The sequence below is a fragment of the Meriones unguiculatus genome (genome assembly GCF_030254825.1).
Source record: "Meriones unguiculatus strain TT.TT164.6M chromosome Y unlocalized genomic scaffold, Bangor_MerUng_6.1 ChrY_unordered_Scaffold_35, whole genome shotgun sequence".
NCBI lineage: Eukaryota > Metazoa > Chordata > Mammalia > Rodentia > Muridae > Meriones > Meriones unguiculatus.
The window spans coordinates 228,119-249,853 of record NW_026843712.1 but is presented as its reverse complement, the minus strand read 5'-3'; the positions used below and the strand labels follow the sequence as shown (position 1 = coordinate 249,853).

General features: G+C 35.8%; 1 protein-coding gene across 3 annotated transcripts in view; it reads left to right on the top strand.

Annotated features, from left to right (window-relative positions):
* Positions 1-508: 508 nt before the first annotated feature.
* LOC110541178 (eukaryotic translation initiation factor 2 subunit 3, Y-linked) overlaps positions 509-21,735 on the top strand; it is a 61,152-nt gene continuing 39,925 nt past the window's right edge. Inside the window, exons 1-12 of one of the 3 annotated variants that reach the window (XM_021627970.2) lie at positions 509-606; positions 1,161-1,224; positions 1,735-1,862; positions 1,949-2,070; positions 3,488-3,582; positions 4,308-4,466; positions 5,816-5,950; positions 6,105-6,199; positions 6,714-6,858; positions 8,971-9,140; positions 11,111-11,283; positions 15,241-15,603. In XM_021627970.2, coding sequence (XP_021483645.1) covers positions 538-606; positions 1,161-1,224; positions 1,735-1,862; positions 1,949-2,070; positions 3,488-3,582; positions 4,308-4,466; positions 5,816-5,950; positions 6,105-6,199; positions 6,714-6,858; positions 8,971-9,140; positions 11,111-11,283; positions 15,241-15,304 — 1,419 coding nt within the window. In that variant the 5' untranslated portion in view covers positions 509-537 and the 3' untranslated portion in view covers positions 15,305-15,603. The other 2 variants (XM_060376856.1, XM_060376855.1) reach the window with 2 other exon arrangements.

The following is a 21,735-nucleotide window of genomic DNA, read 5'->3' as shown; positions in this document are numbered from 1 at the left end:
GTAAACACTTCTACAGTATTGTAAATTAGCTCTTTCCTACCTAGCTCTTCACCAAAAAGCCAAATGCCTTGTTGGGTCCAGAAAACCACATTACAGACCGCAAAATACTTCAGGCAATCTCGACTTATTAAAATATTCAACTGAGTAAATAAACCATTAAGTGAAGATTTCCTTATGATTTATTTCACTAGTACTATTCACGCGCCTAGGACACTAATGAAACCTAACGCAAGGGCTTAGCTTTGCAAGGGCATCGAGAATGGGGGGGGAGGGGGCTTTTCATGAGGCTGCCCGAAGCATTGCCTGCTCAAATTTCTATGTAATTCGTTGCAAATATCTCTTGAAACTTTGTATAATGATTTTTTAGTAAGTATCCTAAAAGTAGTGTAGAAAGTCATTCAGTTTGACGTACTGGAAGCGAGGCTACAACTATGTTTATTGTCAATATTTCAGGCCAGTTTCTTAGTCAGCTTTCTATCCGCCATTCTCTTGCCCGTCTCATAACATTCTGCGTTCTGTGAAGCGACAGAGAGCAAGATGGCGGGCGGAGAAGCCGGTGTGACTCTCAGGCAGCCGCATCTTTCTCGTCAGGATCTCTCCACTTTGGTGAGATTTTTCTTCTTGAACCCCTAAATAAAGTCCATAGTGGGGAAAGCGTCGGGATTAGGTTGTCCTGGCAGTTTTGGAGCGCGAGCAGGGAGCCCGGTAGTACTAGTTCGTTCGGACAGTCCGCGACCAAAGCCTGGAATTTAGAGTTTGCCTTGAGGTTTTACTAATTTGGCTAAGCTTGTGACCTCTGAGGGTCGAGATGATAATATGGTAAACAGAGTAAGCGTTACACTTTATATAAATACGACAAAATGAATTGTTCACATTAGCCAGAGGACTTTCAGCGAGATCTGAAAGTTGGGTTTCCTTTGTACGTAATACAAAGAACTTTTTAAACAGTTTTCTCGGCCTCAAAAATCCTTTATGGCTTGCTACGAAAATGTCGTTCCAGGATATCCATTTTTTTATATACTATCTTAGAAATACTTTAAGAAAAAAAAAGTACAGCCAGCGAAGACATCTTGTGATCATGGACACCTGTGTATGGTAAACCCAAGTATTTTCGTTGTTTTGCCTTGAAAGACAGTGGACTTAAAAATGTTTCATTACAGGATGTTACCAAGTTGACTCCACTTTCACATGAAATAATCAGCAGACAAGCCACAATTAATATAGGTAAGAGTAACTTAATTACTAGTAGGAATTATTTTTGTTCTAATTGTTGGTTATGGCAATTGATAAATTTAGTATTTGTTCTCAACTAGAATGTTACAGATCTTGTGAAAGTAGTCCCCTAAAGAGTTTCCTGTAGATATTTCGGGAAACCAGACAAAACTTTGACAGTTTAACTTGAGTTTTTAAAGGGCGCTTTTAGGGGTATATAGGATATCACTCTGTAGCCCTTGCTAGCCTACGATTTGCCTTGTAGATAAGGTGGGGTGACTCAGGCTGTCTGCTTGTGCCTCCCAAATGTTGGAATTAAATGCTTCCATTTAATTTTTAATCACTATGTTTTGTAACGTAAATAGCACTTCTAAGTTTTGTGTCAGAAAAGGATTTGTGAATAAAAGATGAAAATAATAGCAATTTACAGGTTGCTTTTATAAATGCATCGTATAAGTCAGCTTTGGTGAGTCTCAAAGTATTTGTTGTGATTATGTGCTTAATGATTTTTTGTTATTGTAGGCACAATTGGTCATGTTGCTCATGGAAAATCTACAGTTGTAAAAGCCATTTCTGGTGTTCACACTGTCAGGTTCAAAAATGAACTGGAAAGGAATATTACCATAAAACTTGGATATGCTAATGCCAAGGTACCTAATACTTTGTGGAAGTAGGCACTATTCTAATTATTGGTTATGGGAATTGAAGAATTTATTATTTTCTTTGGAATTTTCAGATTTATAAGCTTGATGACTCAAGTTGTCCACGACCAGAATGTTACAGATCTTGTGGAAGTAGTACACCTGATGAGTTTCCTTCAGATATTCCAGGGACCAAAGGAAACTTCAGACTAGTCAGGTGATTATTTCAGTGCTTTTTTAAAATAATTAGAACTATTTCATAATAATTAGAAATAACTAATGAAAGATAAACTTGTTGCAGATTCATAACTTAATAAATTATGGGTAAAAAAACAGATAACTTGGAATAGAATTCTTGTTTAAAAGATGTGGCATTTTCTTTAGCCTAAATTTTTTTAAATTTAAATTTGGTGTGATTATGTTTATTTTTTTTGTTTTGTAGGCATAATTGCTCATGTTGCTTATGGGAAACTATAATTATAAAAAGCCATTTCTGGTTTTCACAGTGTCAGATTCAATAGATGCTTGCTTCAGTCCCCCAAACCTCAAAGAACAATTACTGTTCTTTAAATATAGCTTGAAAAACTACTTACTCAAATCTAGGAAAATTATTGTACAAATTTTAAGATTTTCCTGAAATCATTAAATATAAATTTTTCCACGTCTTATGTTTTCCCTCAAAATTGATAGACTTACAATAGACCATCGTGAACAATAAAACATATTACAAAGTGAAAGATGAAAGAGAAAATTGGGCCATGTGTGGTGGTGTATACCTTTAATCCTAGTATTTGGGAGATGGAGGCAGCTAGATATCTTTGATATATATCAGCCAAAGCTGCATAGTGACACTTTTTATCAAAACAGAAGAAATAGAAAATTGGAACTCCTGAATAACACTCTACAATTAGTGAAAATAAATATATTGACTCTTCAAGAAGCTAAAACTGCCAAAGACTATTCCATATAAAAAAATAATATGGTAATACTATAACTATTAAAGAAATTGATTTGGCTGGATCTAGTGCCCAAGGCATATAATTCCCATTTTGGGGGAAGCTGTTAGGGGTATCACAAATTTAAGACCTTGTGGGCAATTTAAATTCTGAAAGCATCAAAATTCTTAGCTAATCCTTTGTAGCAGAATTACTCCCAGTATGATCTAAATCTTTTGTGTATATGTACATGTTTGTGTGTAGGAGAGTACATGTAGACACATTTGTGAATGTGGAGGTTTCTGGTAGTTATTGTGAGTGTTCCTTTACTGTGTTTCATCATAATATTGAAACTTTCTTTTTTTATATTTTTATAAATTACAGTTTATTCACTTTGTATCCCTGCTGTATCCCCCTCCCTCCTCCCCTTCCATCTCACCTTACCTCCCTCATCCCCTGTGCCCCTTCTCATTGAGACTGTTTCTTACCGAACCTAGAACTAATTAGCCTGATGGATTAACAAACCTCAGAAATCCTTCCTTTTCCACCTGTGTGTTAGAATTATGGACTCAGACCATTTTTGCATGTGTGTTGAAATCAATGTCTTTCTGTATGTAAACAGCCATTTCTCTATCCTCTCAAAAATCTAAACAGTGTGTAATCTGTTTATTTAAGGACTAATGATTGTTTCTCCAATAGACATGTTTCCTTTGTTGACTGCCCTGGTCATGATATTTTGATGGCAACTATGCTGAATGGTGCAGCAGTGATGGATGCAGCTCTTCTTTTGATAGGTAAAATTAGGATTGGTTTGATCAAATCAGTGTAAAGTGTAAAAAGTGTTTAGAAGAGAACCTAAAGCTATTAAGGACCATAAGATGATATAAGTGGAAAATTTGTAACAACTTAACCAAAAATACTAAAACTAATTAACTGTCAAAAGAACCAAAACAAAATCCATTAGTAGTGACTAAGTTTAAATTCATGAGCACAGACTTTTCCAGAAGCATGAAACTTGGTTATACTACCTGACATCACAGCTTTAGGGAGGATAGTCTTAATTGTGTAAAACAAACATTTTTTTTTGTGGTACATTGTTAGGTTATTGTTTGTTTATTTTTGGATGTTATTTTTCTATTTCGGTGATAGTTAATATTATTGTTGTGTGTTGCTGTGTGTAAGAAGGTACCTCAAATCAAAATTTGTTAGTTGGGACTACAAACATTGAGTTTCTTTTGTTCAGGAATTCCGTTTCTTTGCCTTAAGTATCCTAGTACTAGATATACATTAAATATGCTAGCAAGAGTTGAAATTATCCTAAGGTTTATGTGCATAGGATAGGTCCCTTTTGTCTTTGTGTCACCTTTGCTGTAGTTACCTAACACAGCCTCTGTGTTTGGCATTGTATCTAAGAATTGATCATGTGTAGAACAGCTTACAGTCTCTTTTTAAAAAATTAGTTCTTAATACTTGTTGCAATTGTTTTTTGAAACTTTTTTTTTCTTTTAAATCAATGTAGCTGGTAATGAATCTTGTCCTCAACCTCAGACTTCTGAACACCTGGCTGCCATTGAAATTATGAAGCTAAAACATATTTTAATTCTGCAAAATAAAATTGATTTGGTGAAAGAAAGTCAGGCTAAAGAACAGTATGAACAGATACTTGCGTTTGTTCAAGGTAAGAACCTATAATACTTAAAAATGTTTGAATCACTTTGATAGACATTTAATCTATTATCTTAATATAATCATCCAAACACTGAATTTATAGGGTCAGTACACTTTATTCACATACTACATAAGACCTTTGTTGTTTGTAATTGTGGTATAAAGTATTTTTTAAATTTTAGCCAAAAAAAGTTATGTTCTGGAAAGAAGAGTTTTAAAAATATTTTTAGGTTGTTTATAATTGTGACTGTGGAGAGGGTGATATATGCCACATTGTGCATGTGAAGCAAGCTGAGATTCTCTTCACCATGATGGGGTAGCCCAAGGATTGAATACAGGTTATTAGGCTTTGGCAGCACGTGCTCTTACCCACTGAGACATCTAGTCTGCTTACAAGACAGATTTTTTTTTTAAAGAAACTACCACTAAAAGTACATTAAGAGTCTTAAATATTTTTCTTGCATGTCTTTTTGTAGGTTCTATTTCTTGTTGGTCCTTAAATACCTAACAGAATAGCACCTGACAATTTTTTATTTTATCTTCATAGTGTTTAAAACACTTTTAATTTGAGAGAGAAAATGTTCCATTTTTATATCTGAAATATGACTTCTTGTTAGTTGGAGGTGGCTGCAAACTTTGTTACCTGGTAAATAAAAATAAGTTATGGTTTTCAAATATTATGTATAATACAGGCCATTTATCAGCCCACCTAACAAGCAGATATTACCAGTAATCTTTGATAAGCAGTTTATGATTTTTATCTTGACATTTACTAAATAGATAAATTGGTTGTTATTGTTACCTGGTAAATAAAAATAAGTTATGGTTTTCAAATGTTATGTATAATACAGGCCATTTATCACCCTACCTAACAATAAGCAAATATTACCATTAATCTTTGATAAGCAGTTTATGATTTTTATCTTGCTATTTACTAAGTAGATAAATTGTAACTTTTGAAAGTTTTTACAATTAACAAGGTTTTTTTTTACGTTCAGTGCCTATATTTGATCACTCATCAGTAATGTGTACTAATATAACTCGATAACAATTTTTTTTTTAAGATTTATTTATTATTTATACAACATTCTGCCTGCACACCAGATCTTACTATAGATGGTTATGAGCCACCATGTGGTTCCTGGGAATTGAACTCAGGACCTTTGGAAGAACAGTGACTGTTCTTAACCTCTGAGCCATCATTCCAGCCCCCGATAACAATTTTCTCGTAAAAGAATAATTACTTAAAGATGAAACTATGATAAAGAGTAATCATTTCTGTTTGTTGTCTAAGATTTATAGGAAGGTTTTTAGTATATGTAATTATTTTATGAAACAAACGTGAATTTTGTCATTTAGGAACAGTAGCTGAAGGAGCTCCTATTATTCCAATTTCTGCTCAGTTAAAATACAATATTGAAGTTGTTTGTGAGTATATAGTAAAGAAAATACCAGTACCTGTAAGAGACTTTACCTCAGAACCCCGACTTATTGGTAAGGACATCTCTTGGCCCTTAATTGTAAAATTGTAGTTTGTTTTTTTCTCTCTCTCTTTTTGTTGTTGTTTTGGCTGTTTATTTTTTAATACATTCAATTCTATTTAATGGTATTTGTTGTTTAAGGACTGACTTTCCTCTCTCTTGCCTAGTTATTCGGTCTTTTGATGTTAACAAACCTGGCTGTGAAGTTGATGACCTTAAAGGGGGTGTAGCTGGTGGTAGTATTTTAAAAGGAGTGTTAAAGGTAAATTGTATTCTAAACTTTTTCTTGTAACTCTCATTTTCCTTAAAGTAAATTAAAATTTATAGTTTTTTTTAAAGGAAAAATTATTGCATTCTGTTTTTTATTTATCTTTAGGAAGTTTTATAGAATATTTTTATATACATGAACATGAGTAGGTATGCCTGATGCCGGAAGAAAGTGTTGATCCCTCAGGAATTTGAGTTAGTTTACTGTGAGATGACGTGTAGATTCTAGAAATCCAATTTTGGTCCTCTGCAAAAGCTGTAAACACTTTGAACCACTGAACCAGCTCTCTGGGCCGATGTGTTATCTTTTAAATGTTACGGTGTATATTTGATAGTTAATCATTTTAAAAATGTATGTTCATTGTTACTTTTTTTTTTTTTTGGAGTGTTCAAAGTTATTGTGCAAGTGATACAGATAATAGTTTAGTAATCTTTGTTTTTGGACAGTTTTTATTTTAAAAGGCTATTGTGTATCCCAAGAATGCCATTTACTTATTTATATGTTTTAGGTGGGCCAAGAGATAGAAGTGAGACCTGGCATTGTTTCTAAAGACAGTGAAGGAAAGCTTATGTGTAAACCAATCTTTTCCAAGATTGTATCACTTTTTGCAGAACATAATGATCTTCAGTATGCTGCTCCAGGTGGTCTTATTGGTAAGAATTTTACTTTCATTGATTAACATTTTTTTCTTGGCTTTTTTGTTACTTTTGTGGAGGAAATGTATTCAAAAGGCTGTTTTGTCCATATAATTAGATAATATAATTTAGTATGAAAAAGTGTGAAGGGTAAATATATAGTTAAGCTTTTGGTTTAAAGTATATGATATATGACTGTGAATATAGTCATAAAGCAGAAGACAGTACATTTATATATAGGCAGACTTTTTTACTTTCTTAATTTGTTAGGTGGGCATGTTGAATATATGGTGTGTCAATGTGTGTGTGTTAATGAGCAAAAGTATTGTGTGTTACAGCATGCATATGGAAATCAGAAGACAGCCTTGGGTGTTGTTTCTTGACTTTCCTCTTGTTTGAGACAGAATCTCTTTTTGAACATTGCTCTGTACACCAGGCTAGCTGGCCCACAAGTTTCTGGGATTCTCTTATCTATCATCCATCTTTTAATAGTAGTATTGTAATGAAATGAGTACTACTGTACCCAGATTGACATCTTTTGGGGTTCTTGGGCTTGCACATCATCTTCCCTTCCCATGTGTTATAATTTTCAGGAGTAATAAGTTTAGTGGTTTATGAATTGATGTATTGATATTACTTTAATTTTTAAACTGGCTCATCATATATAGTCTGTATTTCATAAGGATGTTTTTAAAAGTATATGAGTATATGTAAATGAGTATTTATTTGCATGTATGTATATGCAGTACATGTCTGGTTGATGCCCTCAGAAGCCAATGGAGGGCTTTGGATCACCTTTCTCTTTAAGGTGGTACCTTTCTTTAATGTTAACAAAAGTCTTTTAATCTGTTCATATGAAGGAAAGTTTTTTATTTTCCTTCAGTTAATTTTGCTGGATATGTTACTTTAGGTTGATGTCATTTAACACTTTAACACTTGGAATGCATTGCTTCATGCTTTCAAAGTTTCCATTGAGAAATCAGCTAGTATTCTCTCAGGTTTTTCTTGAATGTGACTTCTGTTGATTTTTCTTGCAGCTCTCAATATACTTCTTTGTTAGGTATTTTTAGTGTTTCCTTGATTTGCTAGGGAATTTTCTTTCTAATCTTGTCTGTTTGGTGTTCTGTGTTTCCTACATTTTTATGAGTGTGGTTTTACTAAGTATGGGGGAGTTTTCGTTTGTGATTTCATTGAAGATCTGCTGATGATAGAAGATTTCTCTCCAGTCTATTCCTTTAATTCTAAGGTTTGTTCTTTTCACAGTGTCCTGTGTTTCCTACATGTTCTTTTGTTTTAATTTTTCTTTCCAGTCTTTTTTTTTTTGTTTTGTCTAGATTCTTTACTTTATGTTTTGATATTGTATTTATCATCTGTGCTAGGCCTGTAGGGTATTTATAATGGCCAAAGGGAATTGGGTTTTCCTAGAGTCAGGAGGGCTTATTAGGCTGGGCTGGTACACAGAGTGTTGGAATGGGCCAGGCCTGATGAAGTATGAATAGTGCAGTAGGGATTGATCATATAGGAACCATCAGGAGAAAGTGAAACTTTGGCTGTGAACACTGTAAAGGGTACAGACAGATTATGATATAGGAAATAAATTGGGCTTCACACAGACACAGAGTGTGGGATCCAGACAAGCCCTGAAGGTTTATATGACATGGGAAAGTGTAAGAGAGTGCAGTTATCCTCTCTTGGCCCATACCATATGTTGTAGCTGTGGGGTCTCTCATAGAAAGCTGGGCTGGAGTCTGCTTTGAGTTTCACAGAAAAGAAGATGTGTTCAGGAGTCAGGATACTGATGTGTATGGTGACAAAACTAGAGGGATTCAAAGAACAGAATGAAGGAGGTGGGAAATTACAGGTAATACTTGGGTCAGCAGCACATGTGGTAGCTGTGGATTCCCTGGTAGGAAGTGGGATTGAAATCTGCAAGTCCCAGAGGAATCAGTTTCAGAGATTTTTTTTTCTGAGATACTTAACTTGGTTTTATTTAGGTATTAAGTGGCATAACAAAAAATATAGCTATTATTCTATCGGATTTATGCTATTCTGTTTAGATTTAATGCTTTAGTTTTTTATAAATTTTAAAGAAATAAAATATAAAGCTGTGTACACTTGACATTTTATTAGGAGTCGGAACAAAAATTGACCCAACATTGTGCCGTGCAGATAGAATGGTGGGACAGGTCCTTGGTGCTGTTGGAGCATTACCTGAGATATTCACAGAGTTAGAAATTTCCTACTTCCTACTTAGAAGACTCCTAGGTGTACGTACAGAAGGAGACAAAAAAGCAGCAAAGGTAAGTTCTTTTTATGGTAACTATAAGTGTGTTTAGTGTTTTAGTCTTTTTTTGTTGTTAAAAATTGCAAAAGAACATAAATTGAAACTTTCTGTAAAGTAATCAGCTATAGCAACAGAAAACTAATTTTTTAAAGATGTAAAATCTAAAAATTTCATTATTGTGTTCATCTAAGTTATATGTAATGTCAAAGCAGATTTGTGAAGGTTACTGAACATCTTTGTACAGTTGCTTGTCTGTTTTAGGTAAGTTCTAGAAATTAAAGTGCCCTTACCCATTTTCTGGGGAGGTATCTTAGAGCAAAAAAAGTACTTGTCATGCATACATCATGAGGGACCAGATTTTAGATCTCTGGCAACCATATTAAACCAAGCAAAGAAGACATTTGATATCATCTTGTGTCCCTCCACGCGTGACTTGAGTATACATGGTTGTATAATTCACACACATACTTACACACTTTTAAGAAAACGAGAGAGAAAAAGTATTTGTGTCACTTTTAAAGAGATTTACTTGACATAGATAAAAACCATTTTACTCAACTAGTCCAGTAATACTACAGTATTACTGAAAAATAACATCTCTTTCCACATCAGTTATCAAATCATTAGTTCTTTAGGAAGGGCTTGGGTGTTATGGACACTTCTTAATCCAGAATGTGATATTAAAGGGCCCAGTTTGTTAGCATACATTGCTGCTGTATGTTCATGATTGCAAAGGCCATGTCTCTGAATTTTGGTATTTGTAGTGTTTTTCCCTAGACTGCCATTTTTAAATTCTTACCTCCTCTGTAATGCACTTGATACATAGGGCCTCGATAGGTAGGAATGTAGATATGGGTAAGAAGGTTCAGAGGGTAAAAGAAGCAATGTATATGGCCTATTTTATATGGCCTATTTAGGACTAAGAATTCAGTGGTTGCTTATATTTTAGCACTTTGATCAGATATGAGTTTCTGTATTAACTGTTGGCCTTTGTGAGTTACTTTGTCCAGAAGCTTAGTAACATACCAACATATATTCTTTCCTTATTTATGTATATGCATGTGTGTTCCATATGTTTCCAGGTACTCATGAAAACCAAAAGAAGGTGAAAGGCCAAAAGAGATCCCTTCAATTTGGGCTAACATAGTTATAAGTGACCTTTTATGAGTACTGGGATTTGAGGTAGATTCCCTCAAGAAAAGCAAAAAGCTGTTTTAGCCACTGAGCCATTTCTCCAGCCCTTTAACAGAGACTTTTTTATTGTGCCGCTTTTGGATGTTGTTGCCAAGGATTAAATTCAGAACTGGGCGTATTTTCTATCCCAGCCTCTCATGACTTTTCATGAAACATGAAGACTTTAAAAAATGTTGATCTGAACTTGGTGTCAACAGAGCTATAAGAATAGCAGCTAATATTTCATCTAGCTCATAGCTATTCACCAATTTTACATAGGGTTTGAACAGTTTAAATTATATATGTGGAATTAGGCTTTCTAGAACCTGTTTAAATCTTTTATCCTTTATGCCCTTAAAGATTGTTAACCCTTTTAAGAATTTTCAGTTTCTCTCTCTTTTATTTTTTATTTTATTTTATTTTTTAGTGCTACATTTTGGTAACCTAGTTTTAGAGGTAGACTATTGCTTAAACTTGTTTTTTGGTTTTTGAGTAAGGGTCTATACCAGTCACACTAAACTGCACAATATAGTACAGACTGGCCTTCAACAGCTGTCAGTCTTCCTGTTTCAGCCTTCTAAATTCTGGGATTACAATCTGGGATGCCCAGCTGAGATGGGTGTTTGATATATTCACTCAACATTTCTTAATTTTAATTTACAATCAAATCTCATGGTAATGGAGTTTTTTCAGAATTTTATTTCATTATATAGCACTTGTCAGAAACTTTCTACCAGTATCTAGTAAATTTCTAGTTTTTTTTGAAAAGCAGTTTTGTGTTGTTATTGTTAATTTTTTAAATTATTTTTTTAGGTTCAAAAGCTATCTAAGAATGAAGTGCTGATGGTGAACATAGGATCCTTGTCTACAGGAGGCAGAGTTAGTGCAGTCAAGGCTGATTTGGGTAAAATTGTTCTCACCAATCCTGTGTGTACAGAAATAGGAGAAAAAATCGCTCTTAGCCGACGAATTGAGAAGCACTGGCGGTAAGTTTGTCAGTTTTGTCACTCTACAAAAAAGAAAAAAATAGTATATTTTCATGTGGGACTTAGTTTGTTATTTCACTTTACCGTAACTTACAGTTTCACATTTTGTTTAAGTACTGTGCTATTCCTCAACATATTTAACCCTCTTTTTACTTTTGAGAGAGGTGTTCACTAATCTTGTCTTGAATTTGTGATCCTTTTTGGCCTCCTGCACTGTCGCAAATAGCAATAACTCAATTCATCTTTATAGCTTTAATTTTCAGCTATATATTTATATACTATTAAAACATCCATTTTTAATTTGTTGATTGGTAATGAGTTCATCTTATTTACTGTTTCTTTATAAAGCCTCAAAAGTGAATATTAGTTATCAAACAATAACATCAAGATACATTTTTTAGTTTTGGCTTCTTTTGTGCTTTAGTTTGAATATCCTAATCATTGCCTCTTAAAAGTTACATTATTTATTTTCTAATATTTTTCTTGGTGTTTTTGAAATTTATCCATATAATATGTGTCAGAATTACTTTTGAGTGTGTAACTAACACATATTTTTTGTCTACCTATTAAACAACAATGGGCTGCTTCCATTTATGGCCTATATTAATAAAACTATAAATATCAGTCTGTATCCCTTTTTTTATTTTAGCAATGATGATTTTTTATTATTATTTACATTTACTTTGTTTCCTGGCTGTAACCTTCTCCTCTTGGTTCCACCCTTCCTCCCTCTTCCCCACTCTGTGCTCTTTTTTCCCTAGTCCATTGATAAGGGAGGTTCTTCTCCTATACTGTCTGACCCTAGCCTTTCAGGTCTCATCAGGACTGTCTGGATCTTCTTGCTCTTTGGGCTCCCTAGGTCATCCCACCAGGGAGAAGTGATCAAGGAGTAGGCAACTGAGTTCATGTCAGAGACTATCTTTTCTCCTTTTATAGGGGACCCAAATGGAGACTGAGCTGTCCATGGACTACATCAGAGCAGTGATCTAAATCCTCTCTTTGGTTGATGCTTCAAGTTGTCTGCAGTCTCCCCCCCCCCCCCCTTGGGCCCTGGGTTTTGTTTTTTGTTTTTGTTTTTTGGCTTTGTCGGTCTTCTTGCATGGGTCCCCCCCAACCCCCCCAACCCCCGGGTCCTTTCATACCCTCCTTCCATAAGATTCCCTGTGCTTGGGTCTGGAGAGATGGCTCAGAGCTTAAGAGCACTGGCTGCTCTACCAGAAATCCTGAGTTCAGTTCCCAGCCACCACATGGTAGCTCACAACTGTCTACAATGAGATCAGTCACCGTCTTGTGGCATGCAGGTATACATGCAGACAGAACATTGGATACATAATAAATAAATGTATCTTTTTAAATTTTTTTAAAATTTTTATTATTAGTTACATTTTATTAACTCTGTATAAATAATATACAGATTATTTTTTTCTCATTCCCTACCAATCCTACCCTCCCTCCCTCATCTCCTCCCTGCCCCTTTCCAAGTCCACTGATTGGGGAGTACCACTTAAAAAGACTCCCAGTGCTCTGTCCAAAGTTTGATTGTTGAGTCTGTGCATCTGCTTTGATCCCTTGCTGGTTGAAGTCTTTTAGACGACATCCTATGGTAGGCTCCAGTCAGCTATTAAAAACAAGGAATTCATGAAATGTGTGCAAATGGATGGAACTAAAAAAGATTATCCTGAGTGAGGTAACCCAGAAACAGAGAGATATACATGGTATATACTCACTTATAAGTGGATATTTTCCATTTAATATAGGATAAACATACTAAAATCTACAGACCTAAAGAAGCTAAACAACAAGGAAGACCCTAGGGAAGATGCTTAATCCTCATTCAGGAAGGAAAACAGGACAGACACCAGAAGTAGTAGAAGAGAGGAAACTCCATTTCTTAAAAAAAACCAACTACACTTTAAATTACTTAGGTTAGCATAAAATTAATGGTTTATTAATGTCTGTTTTTGATGTGTTCATAAACCTTGCATACTAAGGTCCCGGCTTTACTACTACTACAAACAAAAACAGCCAAACATTAAAAAGAAATTAAGATTTCTAATTGATCTTCACTGATTTCAATATTCTAGATTAGTTTTTCTTTTAAGGGATCTTTTTTTTAAATTTTCCTTTTTTTTTTTTTACTGTAAAGGTGGTTTTTATTTTGTTTTTAGTACTTAATTAGTACATGTGTAGAGGAAAGACAGCATACACCAAAGAAAGATTGGTGTTAATCCTTTGTATGTATTTATCTTTCAGGTCAGTATTTTTATGGAACCTCCTAAGTGTGAGAATAAATGGGTCTTTGTCTTGTGCCTTCTCTTTGGGCTCTTTTTCATGTGTTGCTTTACCTTGTCCAACTTCAATGTAGTAGTTTTGTTTTCATCTATATTTTATTTTGTTATTGTTGTTACCTTTTAAAAGCCTGTTGCTACTGCAAGTTGGTTGACATTCACTATACAACTCTATATGTAGGGATGGGTTTCTCTTGGAAAAAGTAAATACCTTGACATTTTCTACAGTTTTGACAATGGGTTTTTTTTTGTTTGTTTGTTTTGTTTTGTTTTTTGTTTTCTAATTTCTTTTAGTTGAGCATTATTTTGATTTAGTTATAACAGGTCTTTTTGGCCAAGATTTTTACTAAACAACTTTAGTCAGTATAGTTTTGTTTATTTGGTATTTACATAGGGGCAACAAAGTTCTCCTTAAGCCTTTGTATTTTTCATATTGTTGATTTTCTCTTTTAACAGTCTTGCAAGTATAATTTGAAAACTATTTAACTTTTGGCTAAATGACAAGCCCAGCATCAAAAAAGAGCAAAAATTTTAAAACAAAGTAGTGATTCCCATAATATTAAGAAATTTATCCCATGAGTATTATCATCAACATAGAAAAACATTGAAAGGTGGGAGGGAGTGGGGTGGACAAAAAAGCCAGTTTCTTTGAGGGCTGTGGAATTTACTTATTTTTATTTAAAACCATTATGTGTCTGTTGAGGTGGAAACAAATTTTGTAAATCACTTACAGGTTTTTTTAGTAGAAAAAAAAAGAAAGTTATTTTTTTCAATAGAAAAGAATAGTTTTGTTTGTTGTTTTGTTTTTCTACTGTCTAGTCTTTAATTCTGGTACTGGGGAGGCATTGGCAGTAGGATCTCCATAAGTTCAAGGCCAGCCTGGTTAATGAGTTCTAAGAAATCCAGGCAGGACTACGTAGAGATACTCTGCCTTAAAATTAAAAAAAAAAAAAAAAAAGAAAGAAAAGAAAACAAAAAAGGAAAAAGGACCAGAAAAGACATGTTTTCTTTTACTAGCATGCATCTCCGAGAGAATTTATATTACCCTTACTATTTTGTATGGCTAGGCATATTATTCTGAAGGAATATTGACATATGAACTTCAGAATTGTAAATTGTACTGCCTCATTATCTCTGTGTCTATGTCACTCTCTCCCTCTCTTTCTTTGTTGTTGCTGGAGAGATGAACTGAGGCTATATAAGTACTCTGTTACTCAACAGTATTAGCTATCCTCTTTTATTTAAAAGGGGTGGGGGGACGGGATAGTCACAGAGTTGGATCAGTAGTTAAGAGCACATGCTACTCTTCTAGAAGACCCAGATTCCATCTCCAGAACTGGCTCATAAATATCTGTAACTGTAGTTTCAGGGGGGCCAGCACTTTCTTCTGATCTCTACAGGGTCTACTCAAACATGGTAGACAGGCAGGCAGGCAGGCAAGTAAAACATACTTACACATAAGTAGAAGTAAGTAAATTGTTCATGTTGTCTGGACCGCTGTAAAGCTAATCTAAGGAAATAATTTTTTTTTTTTTAAATAGAGAATCAAATGCATGAGATCTGAATTTAGAATTAGGTAAAGTAAGTAAAACTGTTATAAAGTGATTGAGTGATAGTTGATAAAATAGATTTAAATACATGATTTTTTTTTCCTATTTTAATTTTGCAGTTTAATTGGTTGGGGCCAGATAAGAAGAGGAGTGACCATTAAGCCAACAATAGATGATGAATGAAATGATACATTTGGATGAAACCTGGATTTTTGTTAACAACTTTAGAGATATTTTTAAGCCAAATGTAGGAAGTTATTTCACAGCTTATTTTATTAGTGGAAACTGTCAGGTTATTTTTGTTATAAAAATTTTATGGTTGTAAAAAATTACAAACTTCTGGTTCATCCAACTATTATCAGTATAGCTTTAAAGTGAAACTGTCAGTTAACAACTGTTGCTATGTACTGTTGAAATTAAAATAAAGTTTTTCCTAACTGGAAGGCCTGTTACACTAATAAAAACTTAATGGTTGACTTCAATTCTGACTTCAATTTTCATTTTATAATGCTTTATATTTAAATGTAAGATGAAAACAAAATTGGTTCAAAATTTTCTTTTTGAGCATGAGAGCTTATTTACATGGATAAACGTCTCTTTGACTTTCGTTACTGTGTTCTGTATGTCTCAAAAATATACTCCTAAAAACTAACAATTCTTGAAAATAATATTAAATAAAATGCTTCTAAGTGAATAAGTTCACTTATTATCCTTTCAGACCTTATTTTAGTATTTACATCAACATAAAATATGGTGACTGGTAAGGTGACTCAGCAAGTAAATTAATTTGCTTTCAAGCCTTACAAACCTCAAATTCCCAAATTGCAGTAGGAGAGGGTTGAATTCTTCAAGTTGTTCTTTGATGACTCATAAATATACACACACATGAAAAGTGTAATAAAAGATTTAATGTGTTAATATCCTAAAAATAGACTTTTTTTCTCAAATATTTATTACAAGGAATTTCTGTTTATTGCAATAAAAAAATAATGAAGGCAAAAAAAAATAGAAGCAGCTATAATGGGTATTGTTGCATTATGTTAAGTAAGATTTATTTGACCTGGACCCGCATATGTGTTTTTAGTGAGTAGGACAGAAGATGAAAAGATAGAAAAGCTGAAATCAGGAAGTCTTGCATAAGCTGTCTCCTGTGGCAGGCAAGGTAGGTTTGTTTTTGGTTGGTTGGTGATTGGTTGATTGGTTGGTTTGTCTTTTTAAGATGTACAACATCTCGTATAAAGGGGAGTATTGGGATGAAGTCAGAAAACTAATTGCTTGATGCAATGTACAAGGGGAATACATTGTCTTAAGGGCATCCAAGATCAGTCTATTCAGTGGGATCTACTCTATTCAGTGGCCAAATCAAAATTCCAGGAACCAAAAACCTTAATTCCTTTGAGGCTTTGGCTCTAGCCAAAGACTGGACAAGTCAGGCCTTGGGCAAGGACAGACTAGGTAGGTTCCTTTCACGAGAGTGTTGTGAAAAACAGGATCAGCCTGGCTGTCAGTATTTATTGATTCATTGTTATACTGGAAATAAATTTAAAGGTCTAGGTTAATTCATAGTTGACAAGTTAATTAATTAGACAACTAACTTACAAACTCTGAATAATGATATATTGAAGAGAGAATCCAACAGTTAAGAACTGCTAGGCTCCTGTCTACAAGTATAGAAGATGATTGTTAGTGTCAGAGGTTGGTTCTATCTTCAATGGAATGGGTCTAAATAGTCCTCCTAGAAGCTTCACCCAGAAGCTGATGGAAACATGCTAAGACTCAGAGCCAAGCATAAGGTGGAGCTTGGGGAGTTTTGTGGAAGAGCAGGAGAAAGGATAGAAGTACCTGATGGGACAAGAATTCCACAAGACCAACACAGTCAACTAACCTAGGCTAATGGGTCCTTACAGAGACTGAAACAACAAACAAAAAGCATGCATTCACTGGACCTATGCATACCTATGCCCTGACACATATGTAAATAATGGGCATCTTCAAGTTCATGAGAGTCTCCTAGCAATTAGAGGGGGAGTGTCTCTGACGTGGACTCTGTTGGCTTTTGGATCATGTTCCATAGCTAGTCGGCCCTACAGAAGAGGCTGCCTCAGTAGAAGAGGATGTACTGAGTCCTGCACATCCTCTTGATGTACCGGGGTGAGTTTGTTAAGGCTGCTCTTTCTGAGAAGGGGAAGGGAGAAGAGAGTGGGATGGATCTGTGATTGGGATTTAAAGAGAATTTAATTAAAACACTAATTGTTCTTTCGGAGGAACAGCTTCGGTTCTTAATATCCACATACATGTAGCAACCAACTCTCTGTGACTCCAATGTCAGAGGATCTGAGGCCTTCTTCAGACCTCCATAGTTACTGCATGAACTTGATACAATCATATACACATAAAAACAAGACAAACAAACAAAAAACAAGATTGGCAACCTGGCACATACCTTTAATCCCAGCACTTGGAAGACTTACATGAGTTTGAAGCCAGTTTTGTCCGTCTAGTTCTAGGCCATCTAGGGATATACAGGCCCTGTCACAAATAAGACTTGTAACAAACTTAAAGCATTTTGCAATGTGATTATGGTTTGGGGAAACCATGAATAGTGTTATCATTTAGGCTTTTGTTTCACATTTAAGAACATTTTTTTTCCCAGATAGGCACATTAATTAAAACAGTATATTATTTTAGTATGAATTATTCCATATAACTTTGTTATTTTGTCATAAACATATCAAAACTTCATTTTGGGCCACAAATTTTAATCTATCAACTATATAGTTTTTAAGACTACCTGATATCCAAAATGTTAATACTATTTAGTATATTGAATGTTTACAGTGTTTGACACTCATCTCTTATACAGTAGTCTAGAAAACCAGTAAGTTCAGATTTTTATTTTTATTTTACTTTTGTTGTGTGTTTTTGGGTTTTTTGTTTGTATTTTATTTTTCAAGAGGGTTTCTCTTGTCCTTGGCTGTCCTGTAGATCAGGCTAGCCTTGAAGTCAGAGATACACTTACTTCTGCATACCCAGTGCTGGGATTAAAGGCATGCACCAGCACTGGCCCTTTATTTTAAGGAGCAGACATCTTTAAAAAGGTTATTTTTCTCTTTTATATGTATTTTTTACATTTCACATTCTGGTTGTAGACCTTTTTCACCTGGCCTCCTAGTCCCACCCTCCCTCACTTTCCCCCTTCCACTTATGTTATTCCTCAGAAAAGGGATCCCCAATCTCACCCCAGCTCGACAAGTTGCATATGGACTGAGCATGTCCTCTCCCCCTGTAGTCTAACAAAGCAGTCCCATCAGAGGGAAGTGATCAAAAAGCTTGGCAGGAAAATCCATGTCAGATGCAGTCCCTGCTTTCCTTAATAGAAGACTCATATGAAGCTTAAGCTGCCCATTGGCTACATCTGTGTAGGGGTTCCAGGTCAGTCCATGCATTGTCCTTGGTTGGTGCTTCAGGCTCCACTGCCGGATATGGGCCCTGGTTAGGTTGACTCTGTTGGTATTCTTGTAGAACTTTTGTCACCTCTAGGTTCAGTTTTCTTTCCCCACCTCTTTTCACTAGACTCCCTATGCTTTGCTAATGTTTAGCTGTGAGCCTCAGTATCTTTTTTGATCTGTTTTTGGGTGGAGCCTCTCAGAGGACAACTCCGATAGGCCCCTGTCTTCAAGAATAGCAAAGTATCTTTAGTGATAAGAGTTGAATCTCTTCCATGGGATGGGTCTTAGGGTTGGACCCAGTAGTAGTTGGGCATTCCCTCAATCTCTGTTCTGTGTGTTCTATCCTTGTCCCTTCAAGTCTTGTAAGCTGGTTAAGTTGAGGCTGTTGTGGGTGAGTTGGTGTTCTCCTTGGTCCACCAGGAGTCTTGTCTCCTTAGGGTGAATCCTTTAGTCTCCAGGCCCCTGCTTATTAGGAGTGTTACCTAGAGTCCCTCTCATATCTGCCCAGAGGCTTATTCTGACTTAGTTATGCAGCTTGTCACAGAGATGCCTCCACCTTCTCTTTCTCTGTGGGCCTTTCTCCCTCTCCTATTCTCTTAGGTCTGATATCTACTCTTTTTCTCTCTGTGCCCTCTCTTCTACCTTGTTCCCACTCTTCAACCACTACCTGTCTATTCTATTTCCCTTTCCGAGTGAGTTTTACACATATTCTCTTGGGTCCTCGTTTATTTTATTAGAGTCTCTGCATTGTAGTATGTTTATCCTGTACTATATGACTGGAATCTGCTCATAAGTGAGTGCATACTATGTGCATCTTCCTGGGTCTGTGTTACTTCATTCAGGATGATCTTTTTTAATTCCACCCATTTTCCTGAAAATTTCATGATTTCCTTCTTTTTAAATGGCTGAGTATTATTCCATTGTGTAAATGTACCACAGTTTCTTTATCCATTCTTCCACTGAGGGACATCAAGGTTGTTTCCAGATTCTGGCTATTACAAATAAGGCTGCTGTGAACTTGTTGAGTATATGTCCTTGTTTTATGATGGATCATCTTTAGCTTTTATGACCAGGACTGGCATAGCTGGGGCCTGAGGTTTGGCTATTCCCAGTTTTTTGAGAAAGTAACAATTTGATTTCGAAAAGTAGTTTTGCAAATTTACATTTCCACCAGCAATGGAGGAGTGTTTCCCTTTTTTCACAACCTCTCCAGCATGTGTTGTTACTTGAGTTTTTATATTAGCCATTCTGACAGGTGTGAGATGGAATCTCAAAGTATTTTTGATTTCCATTTCCTGATGACTAAGGAGTTAAGCATTTAAGTGTTTCTCTACCATTGAGAATTCTGTTGAGAACTTCTGTTTAGCTCTATACCAATTTTTAATATTATTGTTTTGTTGGTGTTTAATTTCTTGAGTTATTAATATATTCTGAATATTAATCCTCTATCAAACACAGGATTGGTGAAGATTTTTTCCCAATCTGTAGACTGTCATTTTGTTCTATTCACAGTGTCCTTTGCCTTACAGAAGCTTTTCAGTTTCATGATATCCCATTTATTGATTGCTCTTAGAGCCTGTACTATGGTGTTCAGTTCAAGAAGTTGTTGCCTTTGCAAATGAGTTCCAGGCTCCTCCCACTTTTTCTTCTAACAGGTTTAGTGTGTCTGGTTTTGTTTTTTTTTTTTTTCAATGCAGTTTATTCAGGAACCTTGAACAATCATCTGACCCTGGGGAAAGCCAGCCCACAGCTTAAATAGCCTCTGGGTAGCCAACCCAGGCGTGCCACGTGGGCAATGCAAATAGGTCCACATACATGGAAGCAAGCCAGATCCTCAGCCTTAGCCAAATGTGGAATTGTTCGTGACAGAGAGCACTCACCATCGGGAAGGTGGAAGGCAGAAATCAGCTCCATCTTTAAGGCACAGCATTCCGCAGCTCCCTACATTTCCCCCTTTTTGTTTTAGACGCATCAGGCAAGAGTAGAGGTCTGATCTCTGATATTAGAAATAAATTGGGACTTTGTACTGATGTTCATTTAGGTGTCATCCACCCAAAGAGCATCAGACCCGTCAGATACCTTTTTCTCAGAGGCGGGACCTGGGGTATCAACCCGCATGCAATCAGACATGCTCTTCTCTGGGTCCAAAGCGGCTGACCCTGAGTGCAGTGCTTAGCCTCGCATCCTGAGCATAACATTTTAGCTTTTTATGGTATCCAACCATGCTTGGGGTGAATGTCCTGCTTCAATGGCTGTAAAGGCCTGAATGATCAAGGCTGCATCACACTGTTGTGAGACTCTAATCTTGCATATATATACCACAGGCAAACCAAGGAGACCAACACCAGCAGGCCTGCTAACGCTCCCATGCCCACCCATTCCTTCAGATGATTCATGGCTGCAGCAATCCATGATGATAATCCTGTGTCTAGTCCTGCATCCACTCTGGTAGGATTTACTGTGACAATGGCCACTCTCAGCTGCTCCATCGTAGTATCGAATTCTCCAGTCCAATTACCTAAAATATAGCTAGACAATTGTTTAGACAGATTTGCAGCACAGGAAAAATTCTCATGTTATATGCTAGTGACTCAAAGTCCAGCATATTTTCATTGACAGCCAAGTTGAGCGAATTGCCGTAGGGTATCAATTTGCTCCTGCACGAGGTCAATCCTCTGATTGAACACCATCAAGCTTCCTTTTAGTTGAGCATTAATTCCTTTATGTACAACTAAGGCATGAGCTACATTGGCTAAATGATTATTCAGGGTCTGAGCAGTCTGCCCAGTATGACTCATGTCTAATGCCACGGTGGTAGCTCCAACAGCCGCCAATGAGATGGTAGTAACAATGGTGGCTGTAGTTCCAAGATCCCTTTTCTGTCTGAAGAGAGTCATAGCGTGAGGGGCATCAATGGGCACAGGCACCCAGTGAGGCATGCGAGTAACCAGGGCATACCTAAATTTACTAGCATTCCAGCATTGGGCAAAAAAGCAAGTATCATTACCACAATTACTTGGCTCTATCTGGCTAATAATGAATAAAAATGGGGGATATAGACAAACAGGTGTGGGCTTATAGGAAATATTATGAGAAGCCTTAACCCCATCATTGAAACATTCTGCATCACTTCTAGAACTAGCAGTGGTGGTGTCCGAGGTCTGA